General features: G+C 39.9%; 2 protein-coding genes across 5 annotated transcripts in view; one reads left to right on the top strand and one right to left on the bottom strand.

The window, feature by feature from the left end:
• The window catches only part of MCPH1 (microcephalin 1), a 242,280-nt gene that overhangs the window by 98,790 nt on the left and 128,878 nt on the right, over positions 1-14,612 (top strand). The window lies entirely within an intron of this gene.
• Positions 1-14,612, bottom strand: part of ANGPT2 (angiopoietin 2) — a 60,794-nt gene that overhangs the window by 2,314 nt on the left and 43,868 nt on the right. For both annotated transcript variants that reach the window (XM_012499155.2, XM_003271409.3), the window contains exons 6-8: positions 9,732-9,833; positions 8,748-8,914; positions 3,985-4,115 (exon numbers count right to left, since the gene is read on the bottom strand). In XM_012499155.2, the coding sequence (XP_012354609.1) occupies positions 3,985-4,115; positions 8,748-8,914; positions 9,732-9,833 (400 nt within the window). The remainder of the gene's footprint in view (positions 1-3,984; positions 4,116-8,747; positions 8,915-9,731; positions 9,834-14,612) is intronic.

Here is a 14,612-nt window from a genome sequence, read left to right as displayed (position 1 = left end):
GCTTCCTTTGAGTGAAAAGGTGAAAGTTCCTGACTTAATAAGGAGAGAGAAAAATCGTACACTAAGGGTGCTAAGATCTATGGAAGAACAAATCTTATATCCATGAAATTGGGAGCAATATGTTGTATATTATTCAGTTTTATTATTCTTAAGTCTCTTGTTGTAACTAGTTTATGCACTAAACTTTGTAAATATGTGTGAACGGGAAAAAATATACACATAGGGTTTGATACTGTCTGTGATTTCAGGCATTTGCTGGACATATTGGAATGTTTCCCCTAAGGATAAGGGAGGACTGCTGTAACCTTGATTTTACATATATTAATCTGAATAAATCTCAAAAACACTGTGTTGGAGGGACACATACAGTATGATACTCCTTATATTAATTTTTAAAATAGAGAAAATAATTATGATTGATATCTCCATATGTAGGAAAATTAATAAAGTGAATTAACCTCGACCCAAGTGGCAGGTAGGGAATGGCCCTGGCAGGTACTCTTTAGCCTTACCTGTAATGCGTTATTTCTTAAATAAAAACTCTATGCCAAAGAATATATATATATATATATTCTATATATGCATAGAATATATAAAGAATATATTTATATATATATATTCTTTATATATGCGTATATCGAATATATATATTCTTTATATGCATATATAGAATATATTTATTGTTTATATATGTATATATAGAATTTTATATGTATATATAGAATATATATAATTCTTTATATACATGTAGATATAGAATATATATTCTATATATACATATATAAAGAATATGTGTATGTTTTTATATATACATATATAAAGAATATGTATATTCTACATATACGTATATTAAGAATATATATTCTATACATATATAGAATATATGTATAGAATATATATAGAATATTCTATACATATATAGAATATATATTCTTAATATACGTATATGTAGAGTATACATATTCTTTATATATGTATATATAAAAACATACACATATTCTTTATATATGTATATATATAAAACATACATATTCTTTGTATATATATCAAAACATACATATTCTTTATATATGTATAAAAGCATATATATATTCTTTATATATATATATGTTGTGTTTACACGTTGGCTTGTATTTCATCCAGGTTCCTACATTGTTTCCTGGTGGTAACAGCTCAGTGACTTCATTTGATTCAGGTGAATGCAGATTGGATGGAAGTTTGCGTGTTCTATTCAGAATCCTTCACATATTCAGGACTTTGAGAGATTCATAGGTCTGTCCCTTCTGGAGCTTGTCTGACTAGAGAAGTTGCTGTCCATGCAAAATGGAGCTGCTCATTAGGCTGGTTCATTCATGGTCCAGACCACTGGCTGGAATTTGACCTCTTCACAGGCAAGACCACTCCACTTTCTCTCTTGGGCTGTTTTTCCTCTCCCCAGTCTCTTTTCCAATTACATTCTCACCCCCTAAATCTTGATTTAAGTAAATATATTGTTTCCTTGGTTATTAATGCGATTCTCCTACTCTCCTGAGAAGCTCACCACATATGGGTGGTCTAACAACCACAACCTTCTCCAGGAGAGAGCTGGGTCCAGCATGTTGGGGAAATGGTAGACAGGAAACAAAGCCCTAGGTATCCGTGGCTCCTCCACCCCACCCCTTTCCCTGCTGTTCAGCTTTAAAAAGGATGATTGTGCCAGGATGAGGGAAACAAGAAGCTTTTGCAAAATCAGTATGAGGGCTTTGCTCAGTGGTGTAATAATGGTCAGTAGGGGGGACCCGTGTTACCAGATGGTAGTCATATTATCTCAGGAACCAGAGGATGGCTTTTTTTTTTTTTTTTTAATGAGGCCTGTTTCTTTCAGCATCAAAGGCATGAAATTTAAAGACATGAAAATTACTGAATTTCATATTATATTCATTACTAGATCCTCCTTTTGACAGTTAATGATGCTTTTTTTTTTTTTTTTTTTTTGAGACGGAGTCTCACTCTTGTCGTCCAGGCTGGAGTGCAGTGGTGCGATCTCGGCCGATTGCAACCTCTGTCTCCCTGGTTCAAGAGATTTTCCTGCCCCAGCCTCCTGAGTAGCTGGAATTACAGGCGTGCGCCACCATGCCTGGCTAATTTTTGTATTTTTAGTAGAGATGGGGTTTTGCAATGTTGGCCAGGCTGGTCTCAAACTGCTGACCTCAGGTGATCCACCCGCCTTGGCCTCCCAAAGTGCTGGGATTACAAGTGGGGGCCACCATGCCCAGCACTGTTAATGATTCCTGTAGTGTAAATGCATCATAACTTGGGTCATCCATTTGTTTAATGTAGTAACTTTCATTTATAAAATATATTGACCATAGCTGTTCCCTTTGGTTTTCCTGGGTGAGTAACATATTAATTTTTGCAGGTGTGATTTATGTTTTCTAGAAATTAAACCCTGCCAATTTTCCTGTTACTCTTTACATTCATGTTGCACTATTGGCAGAGTTTTTGTTGCTACTTTAAATCTTTCACTGTTTTTCAAAAACTAACTTGACAGCATTTGTCAGACTTTTTTCTTGTCTCAGTCACGAAGTATTGTTTGTTCCTGTCAGTGTATTTCTAAACTTTTAGCAAATTAGAAAAATAACACTTTCTTTTTTTTTTTTTTTTTTTGAGGTGAAGTCTCACTCTGTTCCCCAGGCTGGAATGCAGTGGCATGATCTTGGGTTACTGCAACCTCTGCCTCCCAGGTTCAAGCCATTCTCCTGCCTCAGCTTCCTGAGTAGGAGCAGCTGGGATTACAGGCGCCAGCCACCTTGCCCCGGTAATTTTTGTATTTTTAGTAGAGATGGGGTTTCAACGTGTTGGCCAGGCTGGTCTTGAACTCCTAACTTCAGGTGATCCGCCCTCCTTGGCCTCCCAAAGTGCTGGGATTACAGGCGTGAGCCACCGGGCCCAGCCAAAAAAATAACATTTTGTAAAAGCTGATTCTTGTGTTGGAACTCTCAAATGTTTCTGAATACCAACCCATCTGTTTTAAGTGACTACTACAATGGTCTTTGGCTTGTGAGTGTGGTTTTCATTGTCTGTTTTACGGTAGTGTGATACCAAAAGTGGAAAACAAGAAAGGCCTTAAAGTAGAAGATGACTCATTTTAGTTTGATTTCCAAAAAAAGGTTGGTTAACTCATTTGTGTTTATAGGTGTTTGCTATATATTAATGGAATCTTTTTTAAAAAGACAACTGGGACCGGGTGTGGTGGCTCATGCCTGTAATCTCAACACTTCTGGAGGTTCAGGCGGGCAGATCACTTGAGGTCAGCAGTTCGAGACCAGCCTGGCAAACATGGTGAAACCCTCCCTCTACTAAAAATACAAGATTAGCCGAGTGCAGTGGTGGACGCCTATAATCCCAGCACTGGGGAGGCTGAGGCAGGAGAATCGCTTGAGCCTGGGAGGCAGGGGTTGCAGTGAGCTGCGATCACACTCCTTTCTGGACAACAAAGTGAGACCGTGTCTCAAAATAAATAAATAAACAACTGGAGACTGCGTCTGAAAGTAAATAAATAATAAATGACAACTGGAAATTCCTTGTTTGAACATTAAATTATTAGTTGGAAATATTTCTATAATCTATGTTACTGTTTTGGTTGCTACTTGGAATTTTTAACTTTTTAAATAAAGCAAAATGTAATTAAACCATCTCTCTAGTATCCAGCAAGCACAAACCCAGGAGAGCTTGCTAAGAATCAAATATCCCCTCTCCTTGCCAGGGCTGGGCCCTGAGGAGACAAAGTTGGCTTGCTGACAAGTCTAGCTCCATATCATATTCTCACTTAAAACTTAGTCTAAAAAAAGTGAAAAACACATTTACGTATATCAAGCTAGTGTGTCTACGTATGAAATTGTGGACATCGTTACCAATCACAATTTGTCATCCAAACTGCCAGCCTTTCCCTCTATGAAATCGTTCCTTGCCAATACAAATAGGAAGACAGAAAGTCATCCCTACCTCCTGTTAGCATTTGTGAACATTTGCAAATACATTTGTCGTTGTCTGCATCCTTTGTGCTAAAATCATTTCCTGGTTGGCTGATGCTGCTTATTTTGCCGGCTGTCCCTGTAAGTCCTTTAAGGTGAATCCTGTAAGCGTGCAAAGAAAAAAAAACAAATTGGCTAAGGTCATTGATTTACCGTAGTGGAAAATTTTTTGTAATGAAGAATTCCATTCTACAGAAGTGTGTTCTGTACTCGTTAATGGACTAATGCATACTCTGGACAAAATATTTTGCACTGGTATAAACAGGAACCAACTTATCATCAAATCCTTCGGCAAAAAGGGATGTTTTCATGAAACCTTCAACACATATCACTTGCACAACTATCAGAAGCGACTGTAGAGCCCTGTAATTTATTTTCCTGCTGCTTTCAGATAAACAGAAGAGAAAGAAATGCAGCACCAGGGTCTTCCTCCCAGGTCTCCAGTCATCTTCCATAGAGACGGAGTCCTGAGACAACGGGGCAGCCTCAAACATCATTTTCCGCAGGGGGACCCGGGGGGATGGAGAATGCAGCAGACAAGGAATGGCCACTGAGTTTGGGGAAGAAATCTACAGAACGGTGCTGAAAATAAATCCTTGTGGCTGCATCGCCTCATGTCTGTATAGTAGGGTAATGTAATTAAACTTTTAGACATTGAGAAAGGAACAAATGTCAGAGTGAGTTAGACACTATTTACAATACAGACGATCCCTGACTTCCTATGGGGCTATGTTCTGCTAAGCCCACTGTATGTTGAAAATGTTGCATATTGAAAATGCATGGAATACACCTGACCTTCGGAGCATCATAGCTGAGCCCTAGCCTTGCTTAAATGTGCTCGGAACACTCACATTAGCCCACAGTCAGACAGAGCCATTTGGCAACGTGGTGCCTGCGGTGTCTGTTGTTCACTCTGGTGATGATAGGACTGACTGGGAGCTGTGGCTCGCTGCCGCTACCCAGCATCCCGAGTGAGCACTGTGCCACATATCACTAGCCAGGGGAAGATCCAAATTTAAATCCCAAAGTGTCGTTTCTGCTGAATGTGTATCACCTTCACACCACCGTAAAGTCGGAAAATATTAAGTTGAACCATTGTAAGTTGAATTGCAAAAATACGGCTTACATCGGTCATCTGTGTACCAGCAAGGCGCATATAAGGGAAGGGAGAAGACAATATTTTTGAGGTTGTTTTTTCTTTCTTTTTTTTTTTTTAATTTTCCATAACTATGCTCAAGAGTTTCTGCTGCAAAGAAGCTCCTTGGCAGATGGTTCAGGATAGATGAGAGCAGGCATTCACGTAATGGGGTATGCCATGTTGGCACGCTGAGTCCTCATGTCCTGGTGGAGAAACAGGCACATGAAGACCCAGGCGAGGAGCCTACAAAGCAAATCCTGCGATGGTGGCAGGAGAAGTGTACTTGAAGCACCAAGATGATGCCCTTCTTTGTAAAACCTGCTAATGTTTGCTAGCTGCCACATTGGAATAATATAATTTCTAACAGTTTGTATTGGAAGAATACAAAGAAGAGAGAAAATGTTCTTTTAGTTATACCTGCTGGTCGGGCCAGGCCGGGTGCTTACACCTGCATGCATACTGGATGCTTATAACCACCCGCAGTGGTGGCCGCCATCTTTGTTTTGGCACTAAAAGTCACTGAGGTTCAGAGATGTAAACTTGTCTGAGGCCAGACTCTTAAGTCATGGAGGTAGGATTTGCACCAGATGCAGCAAACCCCTCTGCCATGTTTCAACACTGGTGCACACCTAAACAGAGATGTTTGTTGAAGAAATTGTGAAAAGATGAGGGTGGGGCCATGTGATGTGGAGTTCCGTAAGTGTTGCTCCTAAGTGACTTCAGTATTAAGGTCGCCCTAGAAACTTCATCCTAAGGCATGAGCTGGACATGTGAGTCTCAGTATTTTCCTACATGTTTCAAAAGTGAGACTGGCCGTAGCTCAGTCTCTAAATGCCTGCTGCAAAATGCAAATGTCATAAATATTCGTCCTTGTTGGGATTTTGAAACACTTTCTTTCCATTGTCTTCCCATTAATCATAGACAGGATTGAGATAAACCACTTCCCTTGCTTATCTTTTAACTCTCTCTTGTCTCCTTTGAACATGTTTAGTTCTCACAGAACTTGTTAAATTTTCCCCAGAGGCAAGAAAAATAAGGGAGAATACTATTTTTTATGAGTCTCTGTTAGAAAGGTTTTGTATAATTTTAGGCCCTTTTATGGCCCACTGGTTTAAAGTGCTTTCTTTAAAATTTGGTTATTAAGAATGGCCACGTTCTTGAAGTTGCCTTACATTGGTATGGGTTGATTTTTTTTTTTCAATCTCTGCAGCTTTGCCAGGGATGATTTTATATAACAGTGGAATAAAGAGGTAACATCCATATTAACAATTAAACCTCAGTGTTATATAAAACTGCCAGAATGTGTGTGAAAAGTGACCAATTTTTAAGGTTTGATGTACACATAGCTTTTAGTTTTACTAGAAACAATCAAATTCTATTGATGCATTTATCCATTTCTTATAACATGTATATTCCAGTTTTCCAACACTTGGAGAGCATTTCTTCCGGAAAGAAATCCCTTACATGCTGCATACAACTGGCGTCTCAAAGCATTTGCAGTTATGAAAAGTTTCCGTCCCTTCACAGTTCTCTTACCATGGTAGCATCATGTTTTATTAGGATAATAATTTTTGATGTAATATCTATTTTATCTTGCCAAGCAAATTAAGCTTTAAACCAATGTGTGTGTTTTTCTAAATGGCCTATCCAAAAATTGGTTGCATTTCTAAAGGAAATATCTGTTAAGAACCATCTCAGTTTAAAATATTTTTATAATGTCAGCGTACAAGGGTAATGACCCATTTTGTAAAATTCTTCTTATACAAACAGCCTAATCCTTAATTTTTGCGCTTTTTTTTAAAAATTCTTCTGTTGTAGATTCCTAACTGTTGCCAGTTGAAAAAATATTTAACTTGGAGGTAAAACAGTGACCAACCACTTGCGTCTCAAAATTCATTGAAGTTTTGATCTCTTTGGAGTCAAGCTGCAACTGCTGTGAGGCCCAAACACCTATCTTCTCATTCATCTCGGTTGCTGCTTCTCCAGGAGAGCCTGATCTTTCCATAATGAGAATAGTGAATATGCTTCACTGATGTTTAAAGAGTCACATCCATGTATATCTGTTTCTCAAACATGCTTCTGCATTTTCGCTCACTGTTTGTAAAGCAAGGCGTACTGGGCATTGTAGAGTTTTCAGTTGGTTGTTCAGGCAACTTGACATTGAGCCGCCTCTCTGTGCTGCCCACCACAATCCTCCCCTGGGCAGCCTGCTCAAGGACTTTAACACGGTGTCTGCTTTCAGACTGTCAGGTCGTGGAGCAGAGTGTCTGACTTGGGCATTAATGAGATGAAGACGATACTGTAGGTCAGATGATGACTGTTCTTGTGATGTTCGTGTTGACCTTCGTTTGCTAATTTCTGACCTCGAAGTGGGTGTTTCATAATGTGTGCTCCATGATCACCAGGCGCCACCAGTCTGTGCTCTTTAGACTCCTTTAGGCTGGTGTTGATGCCACTGGGCACACAGTCCCACTTCTCTGCCCCTACCATTGTACACACATTTCGGAGTGCCTCTATGTGACTTGTGTACCAGCATTACTGTGCATGTGGCTTCACCATACTTATCTTGCACACTAGGTTGTCAAGTCCCATTGCGGTTGTCTGTCTGTACTCTCATGGCATTTTAGAAGCAGAAAGTAAATTCCCGGTCAAGGTTGCCCATGCTATTACTTATGATTATTGCCACCAAATGGGTGAGGACAAGGCAAACACCCAGGGAATGCTGTGAATCTGACGTATTTCCTGTAGAGGAGAGTAGAGTTGACTAACCGTCCCACCTAACTGCCATCTCTCAACTTGACAACTAATCTTCACTTTGAGATTGAACACAGTTGAATGTGTTTAAACTTCATAAAGACAGATTAACTTTTGAAACCTTTTGGAATAAAACAGCACGGTCACAGGTATCCATCATTTATGCTATTCGTATGACATATTATCATTAGGAACCCTTACCATTCATTGATTTTACAAATATCTGTGAAAGCCAATTATCTACCAGGCAGAGTTCTTCTAGGCTTTAAAGATACACACTAAACACAATGGACAAAATACTGTTTGTATGAAGTTTCTTTTGTGTTGTTATAACCAAAGTTAGAATTTTAAACCCAGAGAAAAAGAAGTAATAATCTGAGAAACAAGATGTTTTTCTGTTTAAGGTAATATAAGAGTAGTTTAGATCTTGGTTAAATTGTTGTGGTTCTCATTTTCTGGAATAGTCACCTGGCAAATCTTTTAATTTTTTTTTTCTTTTTTTTTTTTTTTTTTTTGAGATGGAGTCTTGCTCTGTCGCCCAGGCTGGAGTGCAGTGGCGCGATCTCAGCTCACGGTAAGCTCCACCTCCTGAGTTCATGCCATTTTTCTGCCTCAGCCTCCTGAGTAGCTGGGACTACAGGCGCCCGCCACCACACCTGGCTAATTTTTTTGTATTTTTAGTAGAGATGGGGTTTCACTGTGTTCGCCAGGATGGTCTTGATCTCCTGACCTCATGATCCGCCCACCTTGGCCTCCCAAAGTGCTGGGATTACAGGCGTGAGCCACTGCGCCTGGCCACAAATCTTTTAATTTTTTCTTTCATTTACCATGAACTCACTTACCTATAATTGAGTTCTTCACTTGAGAGATAGAAATGTTCATACAATGAGTAAGCCTCGTTCCCTTCCCAGTCTTTAAGGTGTATTTTAAGCACGTAGCGTTGCTGATTAGTCACTTGCGAAACAAACTCATTTCCCAGCCAATATTCTCCTGAAGGGTTACCAAATCCCTGTAAGGCAAGTTGTTAAATTCAGTTACTTAATGTAATTTTTTCTTTGTATATTTGAAGTGGACAGTCCTTCAACTTAACATAGAATAACTATCAAATAGCAGAAATTACTTCTGGTGCTGTGACAATTCAGGGTCCTTCCCAACGGAAAATAGATTTTAAACAGGTCAGTTATTAGACACTAAGCTGCTGCTGGAAGAAAATTTGTATTAGGATAATGAGAACTACTTGGGGAGCCACCAGCAGAAGCCTTGGCATAAACAGCTCAGTTCATGGAAATGTGAAGCACCATTAAACAGTCAGCTTACCAAAAAAACGCTGAGTCTACCTTTAAAAATAAGCTAAGTAGTGGCAGCCTTGTTTGTTTTGAGAGTCTTACTCTGTTGCCCAGGCTGGAGTGCAGTGGCATGATCTCGGCTCACTGCAACCTCTGCCTCCCGGGTCCAAGCGATTCTCCTGCCTCAGCCTTCTGAGTAGCTGGGATTACAGGTGTGTGCCACCACACCTGGCTAATATTTGTATTTTTAATAGATACAGAGTTTTGTTATGTTGGCCAGCTGGTCTGAAACTCCTGACCTCAGGTAATCCATCTGCCTCGGCTTCCCAAATTGCTGGGATTATAGGCTTGAGCCAGCACGCCTGGCTGCAGCTTTTGTTTTGATACAGTTTACCTTATACTGGAGACTGAAACACCAATTTTAAAAGCTACGTCAAAAGTCATTGGTTAGTTTGGGATTGGTGGTTAAGGTTCTGCAGATCTTGAAAGCTATCTTTCACAAGGGAAATGCTTTTCTGATGCCTTAAAGAATGTCCATACCACTTTATATTCTTTCCAAGTCCTCTGAAAATCAACGCTGCCATCCTCACGTCGCTGAATAATCGTCCACCCACCTCCACCAGCTTCCATGTCACAGTAGGCCTGCAAACGGGAACGTGGGGTATAAGTGACAGAGCCCCCCCACCCACCCTTATGTAGCAGAAGCGGGAGGAATGTAGACCCTGAGTACAGGACTCGGCTGAGAGGGTTCTCTGCGATATAAGGCATGGAGTACACCATCGGGGTTGTCTAAGAAACAGATGGTTTCAAATAAATTGAAAGTGATAGATTTAAAATGATGGTGAAACATAAACAGTAATATAATATAAAGTGTTGATGAGAATATGACTCACTTGTCATCGTCTGTTCCAGGCTAAAGACCCCACCCTGATGGCTGGCCCAGAGATTGCTGTTTTTTAGAAATTCATCGTGAATGGCACATTTTGGCAGATTGGCCCCGAACCCCACGTCTCCATCCTGCAGAAAACCATTGACTTGTGTTCACAGCCTTGAAACCTTTCACTAAATGCCAGCCCCTGCTAGCTCCACAGAGAGCTATGTGAAGGGGATACTCTTTGATCATAGGGTTTGGAGGACTCCTGTTACATTCTCATACTGTGGGGTTGTTTGGCTTCCTTTATGTGCAATACTAATTGATAATTTGGTTCACATCTGAGCACACGGCCTTGAGGCTCCAGTGTCCTGGTGCAGGGTGTGTGACCTGAGCTTGGCTTAGCATCTTGGCCTCAAGGGCATGACTTCAGGCTTCTCTGTACCTTGCTCCTTGCCCACAGTTTTTCTCTAAGCAACTCTTTTCATTTCTGCTCTTAAACTGGCTCTGTGGGTTTAAACTCTGTCCAGAACGCAGAATTCTGTCTTAAGCTAAGCGCATGCATGCTCAGTTTCAACTCAGCTGGAGTTTTATTATGAAATTAAAAACCCCTGAAAGTAAGATTACATAAATAGTTTTAAATAATAAGATTGCAGTAGAACTAAATATGTTTTCCAGAAAGTAAGATAACTTTTCTGCCACATACAAGGTAGGAAATATTGAAGTTAAGGTTCAAAACCAATTATAAATATTCTTCCTTTGTTGTGCCCCATGGTCTTTTTGAGAATAATGGAGGCGATTTGGCAGGGTAAGCTTCAATGTGCACTGTTCTGTGTTTACGAGTTAGAATCCTAAAGAGGAGAGTGAAAAGAGAACCAAGAGAGTGCTAGTCCTGTTCTTTCATTTCCTACATGAGGAAGGAGGAGTGCAGAGGAAGTGCAGTGGCTGCCTGATGCCTCATTACCAGTGCAACCAGAGAACTGTCCCTGGAACAGCCTGATCTGCAGGAGACTTCTCCCCAGCATGGTTCTGGTTTCTCTCCAGAAAGGTCACCCGGCTCGTATTGCCTTCCCCAGTGGCACTCATGTTTGGAAACATAGGTGCCATTAATGAAAATTACATTTATTAAGAAGAAAATTATTTCCTCATTTTAAGTTAATCTGATGTAGAAAATCAGTCTGCTCAAGCTAACCCCTTGTTATCACTCTGTATTGCTATGATTCTTATTATCATTGCTACACACCGCTCTCATCCAAGCACTCTGCCAGATACTTTGTGTATATTATCTGTAATCTCACAGCAACTCTGCTGTACTATCATAATTGTGCATTTTTGAAAGGAGAAAAGATTTAGTAAACTTAGATTTTGATCAGTTACTCACCTACTAAGTGATATATAGGATTTGAATAAGGTCTCTTGAATTCTGTTATGTTTTTTGCCAATGACATCATGCTGCCAAAAACAGAGAAACCTGACCCTTTGGTAAATAGGCCAAAAGTCCCTCAACACAGTTCCAAGTTTAAATCAGTTCGTGAATAATACTGCCTCTTATTTGCCTGCGGTCAACAAAATGGTCAGTGCTGCCCACTTCTATCAATATGTCTTTTTAAAAATCTATTTCATAAACCAGCTGAATAAGCTACGTTGGTTTGAGGATTCATGTACATCTATTGAAGTTAATTCTGTGTCCTAAATGGTATGCTCTTGGGTTGAAAGCATTGATATGGCTCTTGGTGAGCCTATCCTTGTTCCAAGAATATTTGATTCTTCAGTGTCAAAATCACTGCTATGAAGTTACCAATACTTAAATACATGTTCTGTCTTTTTCAGAGAACAAGTTTATCTTGTTATGGAAGTCAGAGGCAAGACCCTCAAATGTCTGAGAGTCACTGCCAGCACTTAAATGATTTGAGCCATATCAGTATTCGCTTTGATTCCATTACTGATGATGATAAGGTTATTAGAACATTTTCTTAGTACTTCATCCAGGTTTTTAGAAAAAAGAACAGAGGATTTGTAAAAACTAGAATATTAGGGTTAATTGGACTATAAAACTTGGAGAGAAAGACAGTGTTCAAATAGAGTTATCCACCCAGCCAGAAGATACTGAGTAAAAGTGCTGAAATCAATTATATCAGGATCAGAAAAGCAGAAGTCCTCAGATACTTCCCAAGACCTTACCACTCCAGTTACAACAAACCTAAGGGCAGTTAATATTTTTAATCTGTCCACTGCTGCATGGTGCAGGAACATGATATCTTTCTATAAAGCTTGATGTTTTTCAGCAAATAATACTTGACTTGATTCAACTCTGAGGCAATGATTAAGTGACGGGGTAAATAGCAAACATAGAGACAAACATTAGGAGTCAGGTGTCCTGTGAATTTAGGGAAGGAAATGACCATGTCTCTAGCAAAAGCATACATGCTTTTGGTAAATGCCATCTTGCAGTCTCTCTCTCGTACAAGAACCTAATGAATTTTTCAAAACTAAAGCTGCAATATATTGGCCTTTTAGGAAAAGATCTGCTCAAAGACCAATTGAACATTCTTTTCTTGAATTAGATAAACCAGGGCAGAATCGGGTCCCCTGCCAGGCAGAGAAGTTGTCTGGTAGTCTTTGAAGGCAGTGAAAATGGTGACCATTCGCATTTACTGTCCCAAGTTCTACCCCAGGGGCCGTCCCTGTGTTGTCACAACCCCCAAGGCTGAGGGTATCATTGTTGTGTTACAGATGGGGAAACGGAGCTGTCAGAAAGGTTAAATGACTTGCCCAGAGCCACAAATGTCAGAGCCAGAATTTACATCCAAATCTGTCTATCTCTCCCTGGATCAGATTGTGAGTTATGGAGTCTTAAGTCTGGAAGGGAATTTAGAGGTAATAATTGACACCACTTATTTTCGAGATTAGAAAATTGAGGTTTTTGAAAGCTTATTGTTCCCTGCTTTGTAAATGAGTTTCTTTTACTGCAAGTGTTTAAAGGGAATATAAATCCTAATGTTTCCAATCATGACCTGAGGCTCATATAATCCCAGAGTACTATATATTTTCATCTTTCTGCAGAATATTTCAGTCATTCTGGGGTCCGTGGGGTAGGACAGTGCACTGGGGTGGGAAGCTTGCCCTTAGGCCGAGAAACATAGATGCAACAATATGATGGGGCTGCATGGTTAGTGGCTGTCCCTCTGCATCAGTGTCCATGGCATCCCCTTTTCACACGCATCCTCTATCCCCCCTCTTGACACTCCTGTCCCCAGGCCAAGAACATGCCAACATCTGGTGACAGAAAAAGGCATGCACGGAATTGTCATGAAAACCAGATAGCAAAAGAGATTGAAAGGCTTAGCCTAGAGTCTGTTTGTTGCCTTTTCATCTGCAGCCGACTGTGTTGTTTGTGGGTTTGTTCCCCTCCTTCCCTGTTGTATGGCTTCTAGGACATTAACTAATTTTCAGGGTTGATTTAACACAGCATGAATGAATTAGAAAGGTTTCTTTGGAAAGCATTATGTGGAATAGCACAATATTTATCTTTTCCCTTCATAATCAAGATACATGTTACTGTTTCAAGTTCCAGGTCTTTAAAACCCTAATGCTTGTGTTTTTAAAGTGTTTTTCTTTGATACTGTGTTAAATACTTAGGATAATGCTCAGTTTAAAGAGATAATACTTCCAAGAGCCTCGAAAATTTCCATTTTGAAACAGTATCCAGTGTATTCTCTGTAGTTATTTGTGTTGGTTCAATATGTAGCTGCTTTTACATTTATATGCAACATATTTATAGACATTTAATATATACAGTTATCCAGTAGCTACATAACACTTCACCACACTGATTCTCGTGTAATATCATTCTGCCCTATCAAATATTTAAGAGAAGCCACATTGAAATATTCTCCAGAAGTGATTTTTTTTTTTTTCGTCATGTAAAGTTCAGTGTCTCCCAAAGCACCTTCAGCAGTCAGGCTCTCTGAGTGAGACTGCAGAACTAGGAATGACTGAGGTAAGCTGTGTTGTGGCTTTGCCTGCTGTGAGTACTGACTGTCCACTCACGTTACATGCAGTAATTGGACATATGCCTTGAAGTGAATTCCCCTGTTTGAGAAGAAAATGAACGCTGTCTTTATGGTGTGTTTCGGGTCTTCCAGACTGCATTAAATAAGGTTAGAATCACCTGCCCTAGCGGTTCTCATGGTGTGGACCTCAGAATCCTGCGTGTCCCCCAGACCATGTCAGCACGTCCACAGGTTGAAACTGTTTTCACGATGCTAAGACACCACTGGTCTGTGGCCCTGTGTTAGCGTTTGCTCAGATAGAGCAAAAACCGTGGTGGGTAAAACTGCTACCATCCTTGTGTAAGGCAGAGCAGCGGGAGCAAACTGTGCAAGTCACTATGCAGTCACACACAAAAAAAGAAAGGAACACTACTATCACTGAAAAATGACATTGGCACGACAGTAGAAATTATTAATTTCACGAAACTTCTATGGCTGTTGCACTATGGTTATTCGACCTTCGGTTTTTGGAAGATACTTTCTTTAAAATTAAGGAAA

Source organism: Nomascus leucogenys, chromosome 4, assembly GCF_006542625.1.
Source record: "Nomascus leucogenys isolate Asia chromosome 4, Asia_NLE_v1, whole genome shotgun sequence".
Lineage (NCBI taxonomy): Eukaryota > Metazoa > Chordata > Mammalia > Primates > Hylobatidae > Nomascus > Nomascus leucogenys.
Note: the sequence above shows the minus strand (reverse complement) of the source record. Positions and strands in the feature narration are given on the sequence as shown.